Genomic DNA, 12,603 nt, shown 5'->3' with positions numbered 1-12,603 from the left:
ACAGCCTACCCATGAAAAAACAAGTTCTTATAGTAAAAACGGTTTTATATCCAATTTTATACATTAGGTACATTAATACGTTAATGTACCTGAGTATGAGGAAATTCTGGAAATCCATAGAAAACTTGATATAACTAGTTAGTTTAGGCAAAACTAGTAAAGTACAGAGTATTACTCTAGTTAATAAAACCTAGATACATTTTTTTTTAAATGAAAATATTAGTAGAATAATGGATATCTAACAAGTTTGGAAATCTTTAAAGAAGGCCAATATTTAGCAGTGCACTTCTAAATTGAATTGAATGATATTTTCCTTAAAGCCGGCAGCAAATGCCGGGTCTTTAAGAAAAGAAACAGAAATAAAAGAAGAAATTGTTTAGGCCACCGTAAATCGCACTTACTGATTATGAATCACCATATATCACGACATGGCGAAAGATATCGAAGATCGTTTCGTGATTTTGAATCTACAGAATCAGTTCATGTGCTATTTAGTTTACTAACTCCAAAGCGACCAGTACTTTATTTATATTAATATAGCCACTGAAAACAGATGTACAAATATTACATTTAGGGTATAAAAAAATATTTTAAAAAATTGCAACAAATACTTACGATTTATAATAACATTATTGGCAGCATCAAGAACTTTCTTTGTAAACTTAAATTTAATGATCGATAACCATTTTATAAAATTCGATTTTAATTGCCAAAGGTGTAACATAAGTTTCGGAGTATTTCCCAAAATAAATGTAGGTAACGAAATATTATTATGATTTTTTTTATCTCATAATTTTTTTTGTTTGTATAAATACATTTATTCTATATTATTTGATAGAACGAATATATTAAGACAAACAAAAAAAGACATGATACAGAATATTTAGTCAAAACTATTTCGTTGCGTACATTTATTTTGACACATACACTTTAATTAAACTCTTTTAATTTTATTCCTTTATACAGTAAAGGAGCATCAATAATTTGCTTTGATTATGAAATTAATATAATTATAAATTGTTAATAATTAACTTAAGGTTATAGCTTAAGGTCCATTTTTCATACATTTTGTTTCACCTTTAATCTGGGTAACTAAACAAGTATCGACAAGTAAAGAATTTAAATTCACGTCTAGTTAGTGATTAGTTCTCGCAGTTGAAAGAATAACGTAAAAATAATTAATATGCATGGATATTTCGGCCTTTAAAATTTAATACGACGAAATTGTTTAGTTACCCAGATTAAAGGTGAAACAAAATGTATGAAAAATGGACCTTAAGCTATAACCTTAAGTGGTATCTATAAATGGATTGAACTTTCCTAACACAACAAATTGGTAGTAACAATGGTATTTGTGAAAAGAATCCACGTACACACAGTTAGATAAATAATGAAATATTATCTCTATCATTATTCTTTAGGTATGGAACTTAAAAAACAACCCTGAGACAAACAATCGAACTTTCTGGGCGGATCCTTTGCGGCATTGTTTTCGCCAACTAACTGCCAATCACAATATGAAAATAGTTATCAGTGCAGATATACAAATTAAGTGCTGGGCAATAAACGAAGCGACAATATATCACATTCGATAATCGACATCTGTCGTAAACGTTCGCCTAGATCCTCAGCGGTCTATGTCGAAAATTATATCAGTTTTGAGTTATTGCCAAAATGTCATATAATTTTTATAATGTGTTTGAAAAATCACTGCGTATTGTTGATGAAGCCATGCTCTTTATTATGTGATAACTTTCAGTATGGCTTTTACGATCAGGTAAATATTTTTTTATACTATTTTTTAATTAAGTAATAAGGATGGTTGTACGGACAGTGGCCTTCGCCTGTTTATAGTAAATTAAAATTTTTAATGATTCTAAATTAAAAAAATGATAAATGAATAATATTTAAATTGAAAAATATAAAAGAAAATTAATACAAAATACCTAACCCAATGACTGCTCAGAATTATTTCATTCCTTATGTAATTATAATTATCGTTTCAATAAAATATGAGTAGGTATGTATGTAGTTTGTTGCGTATTAAAATACCTCTTGGTAAATATGAAAAAGACGGAAAGAAATTCTGCATTAATCAAGGGACAGTCTCAATTACAATTTGTATTGTGTATTTACAAAATCTGTGTAATTATTTTTTGATTATTAAGTCAGCGAGACTACCTCAATAACTTTTTTAAAATAATTTTAAGACAGCTACAGCATTTTGAATAATATACCTAGTAGGTACCTACAGGAAATTTAACAATGTTTTTCTTAAGAGTTAAACTTAAGTAAAGGACTTCGTAAAAAACGGTTTTGTATTTAACAGAAACTCTAGCCAAGATAATTTATATATATTTGGATAAGTCTTAAAACGCGCCTATTGAAATAAGAGTAAAGTTATCAAAAATCTAGTTTATTTGTCTTTAAATTAATGTTCATAAGAAATTGGAATAAGAGAATAACTGTTAATTATTTTTTTCCCCTTTTATCCTCCTTTTATCCTCCTTTTCCACTTTAATATCCAATGATTTTGGAATTGGTTGGACTTTGTTCGAAATAGACTAGCGCCCATACAAAAAGCGGACATGTCCTTTGTTGCCTAATCAACTTGTCACGGACTACGTAACAACTCCTTCCAAATACAAAAAATATAGATTTATCGATGAAAGGAACATTAAAAACAAACAAATCAAGTCCGTAACGATCCGCAAATCGACTGTTGCGTCGCAATGGCACGCTAATTTACAATCATTAATATTTCGCGTAAGGTGAAGTGGTCAATCAAGCATAAGTGTTATGAAACGTCTTGGTTGGACGGCCGGCACGTAACCGAGGCGTCTCCGACACGTAATGACGCGCGATCCACTGGCCCGGCCGGACGCGGCGGCGCGATATGATGAACGTGTGGCTCAAGTGCCTGTGCGAGAACATGGTCATGGACCTACGCTATGTTAGTGTTGGCATACCCTGTAGAATTGTTTGAAGTGTCATATCCACGTTAAGCCTGATTTATATCAGTTATATGTTGTGAAGTGATTTGGTTACAAACATGATACACGTTCATCCGACCGTGACTTTATCTACTTAGAAGTATTGGGCAGTTACTAGCACGTTCACAATTTAATCGTCAATTCGAAATCGAGTAATCGTCGTTTTCCTACAGATTTCTGCAGAAATATTCGTTAATTTGGTATTATATTTTAAACATACTACAACTGTATTCAAGACACAACTTTACAAGGTAAAACGAGTATCGTGATGATAACAATGAGAAAATCTATAATTTCTTTGCAGGAGCGCATGTATGAACTAGAAAGGCGCGAAGCAGAATTAGCCCTTGAAGAGAAGCGCCAGTTGGAAGCCAAGAGGACGTTGCTCCAAGAAGCGGCGAGGAAGCAAGACGAACCTGTTGACGACAGTAAACTGGTTGAGGCAATGTTCGACTTCTTACCGGACTCTAGCAGCGAAGCACCGGCGCCCAAAGATACCTCTGTCTTCAGTGATCTGCCGCAGCAAAGAGCGGATCAACAAGAGGTAAGCATTTTCATTTGTTCGTTAGTAGAATCGTGGTCGGTTGTAAAATGAGACGTGGTTTAATTCATGCATTAAGAGATTTATTTATCTGTAAATTTACGAGTACCTACTTTAAGTCCAAAAGCTTCTCGATAATGACAGGCACGGCGTAAAGGTCTTGAAGTGGAATCAGAATTGTCATAGTAAATACAAGTATTTGGGACATATTTATGTACAAACATGCTACAGATCGAAACTATCGTTACATTGAGTAATTTTGAGTTATTACTGGTGTTGTTTTATAAAGTCACGGCGAAGTGGCCTTACCGCACCTGATGGTAAGCGGATTGGGGTCCAGAGAGTATCGACTGACGAGAGATAATTATCCCGCGCCATTCGACATACCTATGCCAGCCGGTTAGGTACCAGATATTATATGCTTTGTAACGATGTAATAAGATTCCTAATCTACACTGAATAAAAGTAAACGTACTAGTATCTAGATATTTTATGAGACCGCAAATCTTATCGGTATTGTTTTCAAGTTATCGATGTTTTACTGCTAGTTGTAAATTAATAATTAGGTCGTTGTAATATGGAAGCATGAAGGATTATCTCTGACATATACGTGACCTAATGTCTGTCTATATAATTAAATTGGATTAACATCTGATGGAGAATTAGCAGTAAAGATAACATAAAAATAGCTCATATTGTGTTCTTCTTTCTTTGTATTATCAGGTGTAGTACCTTTCTACCCGATTGTATTAATAGTGAAAAATTGCCGTGGTGGGTTTATTTCGACGACTGAATAAACCTCAGATGCTTTAAGATAGGCCGACATAATTTTAACGACCGTCGAGAGCCATTATGTCGTTTGTTGGAAATTTTGAACGGTATCAGATTTATCGTTTTTGCCAGATTGTTGTCACATTGCCAGGCTAAAAAAACACTTTACCAACAGCAAAAAGTCCCTAAAATATCTTAAGAGATATACGATATGCAATCTTAAATTAATCTATTAACAATAGAATTATTTTTAAATATTGATTGTACATTCAAAAACACTTACAAGGAAGCAGTTAATGGCATACTATCTCATCTCGATCTATTGCTTTTGAACCTCGTATATTGTAAAAATGGAAGTGTCGCGCCGGGCTAACTTGCAAAATACTTAATATTACGAATATATTTCAAAGCTTATGGTTATCTATGAATTATGCGTTCCACGATTAAAGGTGGCATTAGTAATATGTTTTTAATAAAAATAAATATAGATAAAAGGGATCTAAAACAGAAACTTATTATAATTATTTAGGATTGAATGTAAATTCTTTTGCAAATATAAGGCAACTTACATAAGACCATAGATAATGCTGCAGACCGGGCTCTCTGGCGTACCTTGAGAGAGGCCTATGTCTAGCAGTGGAATGTAACGGGCTGATGATGATGATAATGATGACCAGTGCAATGGCGGGAACGCACTAAAATATCAGTCAGATTGTACAACTACGCGGCAACATAACACGCTGTCCTCTAAGCTACGATATAGAGATAACATAAACTGAACCTAATAATATATTATTGCACTTCTAAAACGCAATATGAATAATGACGCTTCCATTTACGCGTTAAAGCATTTTTATATCGATATCAGTTTGTTTTCGATTAGCGCAACGATTCTATCAGCAGCAGAAGGTAGGAACAACTTGTACATTGTGCATTTATTCACAATATCAGAAGATCTTTATTAACGAAATTAATTGATTGCATATCGTCAAGTACACCTTAAATTAAATTAGTGCTATCTAACTTTATGCGTTTTTATTTTGAATTTCACGCGTGTTAGACGTATTTTCCTTGTGCAGTGGTCGTGTTGGATTTTAACATATTGTGTCAATAGTTAAGAACTAATGTGGATTATTAGTCGAATTTTTGATGACTCTCGTAAAAGACGAAATGACAATGTGTATTTTCAGGCACGTTTAAATAAATGATTAATGGTCTTCACTAATAAGTTTAAAGTTTAAATGTAGGATGTGATCTCCGGACCTAGTAATCCCATCCAAAAACATTCTTTAACTACTAGTTACTTCATCTCTAAATCCTATAGGCATTTTTTATCCTTGGAACGGGCTTATACACTAGCAAAAGCCAGTCATGAAAGAAAAATATTAAAGAGATGTCTTAGACTCAATTAATAAACTATTAACAAAATCTGCCACAGATGGTGACGCCAATGCAGACAACTTCGGAAGATGAAGAAGACCTCACGGAGTATAAATTCCAGAAGTTTGCTGCGACTTACTTCCAAGGAAATGTCACACATCAATATTCAAGAAAACCACTCAAGCATCCTTTATTGCCGTTACACACTCAAGGAGACCAGTTGGTAAGTAATTTTTGTGAATAGTGACAAATAATGATCAATTGTTTTATCTAAGTAAATCATCGGCATAATTTATCGGTTTAATATATTTTCTTATTAATAATGACAACGTTATAACTAATTGATAACCAAAATTAAATTTCTTTTAATGTTAAAATCTAAATTTAATACTTTTCGAATCTGAACAACAGAAGTTTAATCGAATATGTCATTGCAAAAAGATCTCAAATTATGATGGCATTGCAATCCTATATGTCTTTCCCGATTCATTCTACCATGTTATCTGGTTATATTATAAATTTATCGTAACATAAAATCTCAGTATTATCAAAAACATCAATCAGTTCTACGTGAAGTGATAATGGAATCACATTCCAGGCCGCGCAAGCTTTATGGATCACGATACTGCGTTTCACTGGAGACTTGCCGGAGCCTCGATATCACACGATGGACCGAGATAACACTTCGGTCATGTCCAAAGTTACTGCCACTTTGGGAAGGAATTTCATAAGGTCCAAGGAGTTCCAGGAGGCGCAGATGATGGGAGTGGACCCTGATGCATATCTTAATAAGCAAAAACCAAGGTCGATAAGGCATAAATTGGTTTCGTTAACGTTGAAAAGAAAGAACAAACTTGGTGAAGATGTTAGAAGAAAACTTCAGGTAGGTTTGATTTATTGGTAGACTATATCTTCAATAATATGGATTATGTTACTAAAATAATATTTACTTTAATCTGTCTGGCATGCCGGCAATTATCAGATTAGTTCAGATTAAAATATTTACAAATAATACCAAAATAGAAAGGTGACATTTAAATATTTTCCTTTAAATTTATAATGTCATAAAATATTCCTTTTTGTTCAGGACGAGGAGTATACCGCAGACAGTTATCAGTCATGGCTAGAATCACGGCCAACTTCTAACTTAGAGAAACTTCATTTCATTATCGGTCACGGTATCCTTCGCGCGGAACTCAGAGATGAAATATATTGTCAGATCTGCAAACAGCTCACCAACAATCCATCGAAATCATCACATGCTCGAGGTTGGATACTGCTTTCTTTATGCGTTGGATGTTTTGCTCCTAGTGAAAAGTTTGTCAATTACCTCAGAGCATTTATAAGGGAAGGACCACCTGGATACGCGCCATACTGCGAAGATCGTTTGAAGAGAACTTTCAACAATGGCACTAGAAACCAGCCTCCGTCCTGGCTAGAACTGCAAGCTACTAAATCTAAAAAGCCTATAATGTTACCAATTACATTTATGGATGGCAACACAAAGACATTGTTAGCAGATTCGGCGACAACTGCGAGAGAACTATGCAATCAGTTGTCTGACAAAATAGGATTGAGAGATCAATTCGGATTCTCTCTTTACATTGCCCTGTTTGATAAAGTTAGTTCGCTTGGCAGTGGAGGCGACCATGTAATGGATGCTATATCACAATGTGAGCAGTATGCGAAAGAACAAGGTGCGCAGGAAAGGAATGCTCCTTGGAGGCTATTTTTCAGGAAGGAAATCTTCGCTCCGTGGCATGACCCTACCGAAGATCAAGTCGCAACTAATCTCATTTACCAACAAGTGGTTAGGGGTGTTAAGTTCGGCGAATACAGATGCGACAAGGAAGAAGACTTGGCAATGATCGCCGCGCAACAGTATTACATTGAATACGGGCAAGATATGAACACTGAACGTCTGTATACGCTGTTACCTAATTACATACCCGATTACTGTCTGACAGGTGTCGAAAAAGCGGTTGATAGATGGGGTGCGCTTGTTGTGCAAGCGTATAAAAAGAGTTATTACGTGAAAGAAAAAGTGCCCGCGTACAGGGTTAAAGAAGACGTTGTAAGTTACGCAAAATTCAAATGGCCGTTACTATTCTCGAGATTTTACGAAGCGTATAGAAATTCTGGTCCTAATTTACCCAAGAATGACGTCATAATCGCGGTTAATTGGACTGGTGTTTATGTAGTGGATGATCAGGAACAAGTGCTGTTAGAATTGTCATTTCCTGAGATCACAACTGTGTCAAGTCAAAAGACAAATAAAGTGTTTACGCAAACTTTCAGCCTCTCCACTGTTCGAGGAGAGGAATTCACGTTCCAAAGCCCTAATGCGGAAGACATTCGGGACTTAGTAGTTTATTTCCTTGAAGGTTTGAAAAAGAGATCGAAGTTTGTGATCGCATTGCAAGATTATAAAGCGCCGGGTGAAGGGTCCAGTTTCCTAACATTCCAAAAGGGAGATTTGATAATTTTAGAGGAAGACAGCACTGGCGAGTCAGTGTTAAATAATGGTTGGTGTATCGGACGTTGTGAACGGAGTATGGAGAGAGGTGATTTTCCAGCGGAAACAGTGTACGTATTGCCTGCGTTAACCAAACCCCCACCAGACATTCTAGCCCTGTTCTGTCAAGAAGGCGCACAACATGGCCGTAGAGCGCCAACTAGTACTTTCAATGGCACTGAAACAAGAGACAAACCTCATACGCTACTAGAGTATGCTCTAGATCACTTCAGATTACCGCCAAAACGCACCGCTTCCAAAGCGCTCACACTCTCCACAGCCAAGAGGGGTGGTGCGGAAGAATTATGGCGACACTCCAGAGAACCAATAAAACAACCGTTGTTGAAGAAATTGCAAGCTAAAGAAGAATTGGCTGAAGAAGCTTGCTTTGCCTTCACAGCGATACTCAAATACATGGGTGACTTACCATCAAAGCGTCCTCGTATAGGAAACGAATACACCGATCATATTTTTGATGGGCCTTTGAAACATGAAATACTTCGTGATGAAATTTACTGCCAAATAATGAAACAATTAACAGACAATAGGAACAGAATGTCGGAGGAAAGGGGTTGGGAGCTGATGTGGCTCGCTGCTGGGCTTTTCGCGTGCAGTCAGGGATTGCTGCGCGAACTCACGCTATTCCTTAGGACTAGAAGATATCCAATTGCTCAAGACTCACTCCAAAGACTGCAAAAGACTTTAAGAAACGGCCAGCGGAAGTATCCGCCACACCAAGTGGAAGTGGAAGCGATACAACACAAGACTACACAGATATTTCACAAAGTCTACTTTCCAGATGATACCGATGAGGCGTTCGAAGTGGACTCATCGACTCGAGCGAAAGACTTCTGTCAGAACATTGCTCAGAGATTGAATCTCAGGTCCAGTGAAGGGTTTAGTTTGTTCGTTAAGATAGCTGATAAGGTAATATCGGTGCCGGAAGGAGATTTCTTCTTTGACTTCGTGAGGCACTTGACTGACTGGATTAAAAAGGCGCGGCCTACACGAGACGGCATTATTCCGCAATTCACTTACCAGGTTAGCATACGTTCAACAATTATAATTTTATGTTAATTCTTATTCATTAGAACTTTTTATACCCCTAAGCCGAAATATTGAATATCTAAAACTAAAACTGAATGGGTTACTTAAAAGTTTCCAAACCCCTTCAATTTAATATTACTGATGATGGCCAAAAAATATTTCTTAACAAATGTCTGTTTCTTTAGGTGTTCTTTATGAAGAAGCTATGGACGAACACAGTACCCGGCAAGGATCGCGCGGCGGACGTGATCTTCCACTTCCACCAGGAGCTGCCGAAGCTGCTGCGCGGGTACCACCGCTGCGGCCGCGAGGAGGCTGCACGGCTGGCGGCGCTGGCGTACCGGGCCAGGTTCGGAGACAACAAGCAAGAGTTACAGGCTATACCGTAAGTCGAATTTGGTTTTAGTTTCACAGAAATTTATTCAGTCTTTCGAAATTAATTTCGAGTATGCTGCACTTAACGAATACCGTCTTTTTAAATCCACGGTTAAGAGACAGGATAGTTGTTGATTTTTATTTGCCAATCTAGAATCCAACGTTATATTTTCCTCTAAAAGTGAAAGATTTTGTAACGCGATCATCTTATCTCCGAACTAAATAATGTAGATTAAATTTACATTAGTTCAAAACGGCTTTTAAGAGTATCCACATTTACCAAACTATTATAAACAAAAATGAGTAACATTGAACTAACTTATTTTCAGCCAAATGCTCCGCGAGCTAGTGCCGTCAGATCTAATAAAGCTGCAGAGTTCAGCGGACTGGAAGCGCGCCATCGTCGCTTCATACAACCAGGACGCCGGGATGACCCCCGAAGACGCGAAGATTACTTTCCTCAAGGTCATCTATCGGTGGCCCACCTTCGGCTCGGCCTTCTTCGAGGTCAAACAGACCACGGAGCCAAACTACCCTGAATTACTTCTCATTGCCATCAACAAACATGGTGTCAGCCTGATCCATCCTCAGACGAAGGTATGATAATGTATTATTACTGACAAATTGGTATTCATTCATTATTTAAAAAAAAACAATTGACAGCTATTTCTTGTGTTGCATTTTATGTCGAACCGTAAAGCAAAATGAATTATTAATAAACTATTGTTAGTTGCGGATGTTTGTAATTGTTTTAATTAACTCTTTTTATGTAACTTGGCAATATTTTATGGTGAGATAATTTCTTTTTCGGTTCGTGGAAAGTTCAAGGGGATTAAACGTACCTATCTTTTTTAAGACGATAAGAGCAATTGGCTAATAGCCACGGAATGTGATTAATATTGCAATCAATCGTAGTAATCTGATTATCATTGTCCAAAAATACGCAATTAGTGTATCACTATACCAAAATACCTTTTACATAGAGTCATACAAGATGTCACCTTGAGTGTATGGAAGAGCTTTACTTATTAATATAGGGGGGTAGAGTCTCAATATTCACATTTGTTTATAAAAATATAAATGACAACGTATAGTATTTATTGACCTTATAGAAAGAAATAGTTTTGAAAATGATAGTAGTAATTTTAAACAACAATAAAAAATATGAAGTGTTCTATTAGCAATGCCTATTCTAGATTTTTAAATATTTTTCCAGGACATTCTCGTCACACATCCGTTCACAAGAATATCGAACTGGTCGTCAGGTAACACATACTTCCACATGACTATTGGGAACCTCGTGCGCGGCTCAAAACTCCTCTGCGAAACCTCGCTAGGATACAAAATGGACGATTTACTAACTTCATACATATCTCTGATGCTTACGAACATGAATAAGCAACGGTCTGTGAGAGTGAAATAAATCTTACACTTAGTTGTATGGTCAGTATAAGTGGTTATACGTGTAGGGTTTTGATGACGCTTCTAACTTCGACGGATCGTAGAGTCGGCAAAGGAACAAAATTAGTTCTACCCCTAATAGGTAGGTTTTTATAAATTTTGATAAATATACACCATTGTTCATATTTTATCTATCTACTTGTACGATTTAAATAATTGTTATCATTTGTTTCGCAAGCTTTTCGCGAAATATTACTAAATTGTTTTGATAGAATTATAGAAAAAAAAAACGCTTGCAATTTTGCGAATTTGGTACATCACACGATAAGTATATTGTTCTCACATTGCGTTTACAATATACGCACGTATTGTACGATGACGAACACTTAAACATTTAAATGTATCCGTCCATCGCAAAAAAGTATATTTTGTAAAATTTAAATGACAACATTTTAGGTGCACCTATTGATTGTTGTTCGGAATTGAATGAAGTATTTTTTGGGCTATATATATAACATATATCTTTATTATAGATCATTAATCAAAGGCTATTATATAAGTTTGGAAGTCAAGTACGTATTTTAATATTAGATATTATAAAAGATCTGTCTAATGTATTTATAAATAAGGTGTTGAGGTAGTGTGAGAAATAAATGTCAATTTACTTACATTTTCATAGAAAGCTTTGGATATTTAATAGATTAGCGACAAAACAAGTTGTATTTAAGGTACGTTACATATATATTTTTGTAAAACTTATATACCATAGACAATAAATCACGCCTTTTTAATGAAACTGCTGCGATTTTTGGGCTTGCAACATTATTTGCAGAGTGCATTCATGTTGGAAGGTATACGTTTTTATTTACGGCCAAATAGTTTCTGATATCTAGAAACTCTTTTCCAATTGTGTAGTTAGGTAGTCTTTGTTTCTGCTACGTTATATTCATAAACTCTATAACATCGGAATTATCTTAAAACAAAGTTCCAATCGAAATAATCTTTACTTTGTATTTGAGCGTTATAATAATCTATAATTTTTGGTATTAGTTACTTAAATAAGTTTAAATATAAAAATATAATTGTATGCTTACGTATAGTAAGTGACACCAAAAATATAGCAAAATTATAAAAATGCTTTGTCTGAGGAAAGTATTGATTTGATTATCCAACACTACCTTACGTTTGTATCGAAATGTAAATCTTATTGTTCACACATTCACTTCTGTATTGCAATAATTTTCGAAATATTTTATTTCTTATAAATGTTTATAACCGAAGGGCTTAATTCCATAGCTTAACATTAACAATTGACAAAATGTAGAATTTCACTATACATAGTCTCTTTGAATGGACGTTACTTTCTAGGATTGTGCCCAATTATTTAAAATGCTTGCTCGATAATAAATCGTAAGTAAATTTGTATTTATTTAATGATACGCTAAGTAACAAGTGTAAAATGATTGTCGCATGTTATGCCATGAGTTTGGAGACATAATTATGTTTGTTTTATTAATTTTGCTTTTATAAAGTTAAAAAGTTGCATTTGTGAGTGGTTGTAAACATGAGTCACAATGATA

General features: G+C 35.2%; 1 protein-coding gene across 3 annotated transcripts in view; it reads left to right on the top strand.

Annotated features, from left to right (window-relative positions):
- LOC115443733 (myosin-VIIa) overlaps positions 1 to 12,603 on the top strand; it is a 44,851-nt gene extending 32,248 nt beyond the window's left edge. For all 3 annotated transcript variants that reach the window (XM_030169262.2, XM_030169263.2, XM_030169261.2), the window contains 7 exons: positions 3,298 to 3,537; positions 5,744 to 5,908; positions 6,284 to 6,568; positions 6,773 to 9,241; positions 9,433 to 9,632; positions 9,952 to 10,219; positions 10,839 to 12,603. In XM_030169262.2, coding sequence (XP_030025122.1) covers positions 3,298 to 3,537; positions 5,744 to 5,908; positions 6,284 to 6,568; positions 6,773 to 9,241; positions 9,433 to 9,632; positions 9,952 to 10,219; positions 10,839 to 11,045 — 3,834 coding nt within the window. In that variant the 3' untranslated portion in view covers positions 11,046 to 12,603. The remainder of the gene's footprint in view (positions 1 to 3,297; positions 3,538 to 5,743; positions 5,909 to 6,283; positions 6,569 to 6,772; positions 9,242 to 9,432; positions 9,633 to 9,951; positions 10,220 to 10,838) is intronic.

This window comes from Manduca sexta, chromosome 23 (genome assembly GCF_014839805.1).
Source record: "Manduca sexta isolate Smith_Timp_Sample1 chromosome 23, JHU_Msex_v1.0, whole genome shotgun sequence".
NCBI lineage: Eukaryota > Metazoa > Arthropoda > Insecta > Lepidoptera > Sphingidae > Manduca > Manduca sexta.
Note: the sequence above shows the minus strand (reverse complement) of the source record. Positions and strands in the feature narration are given on the sequence as shown.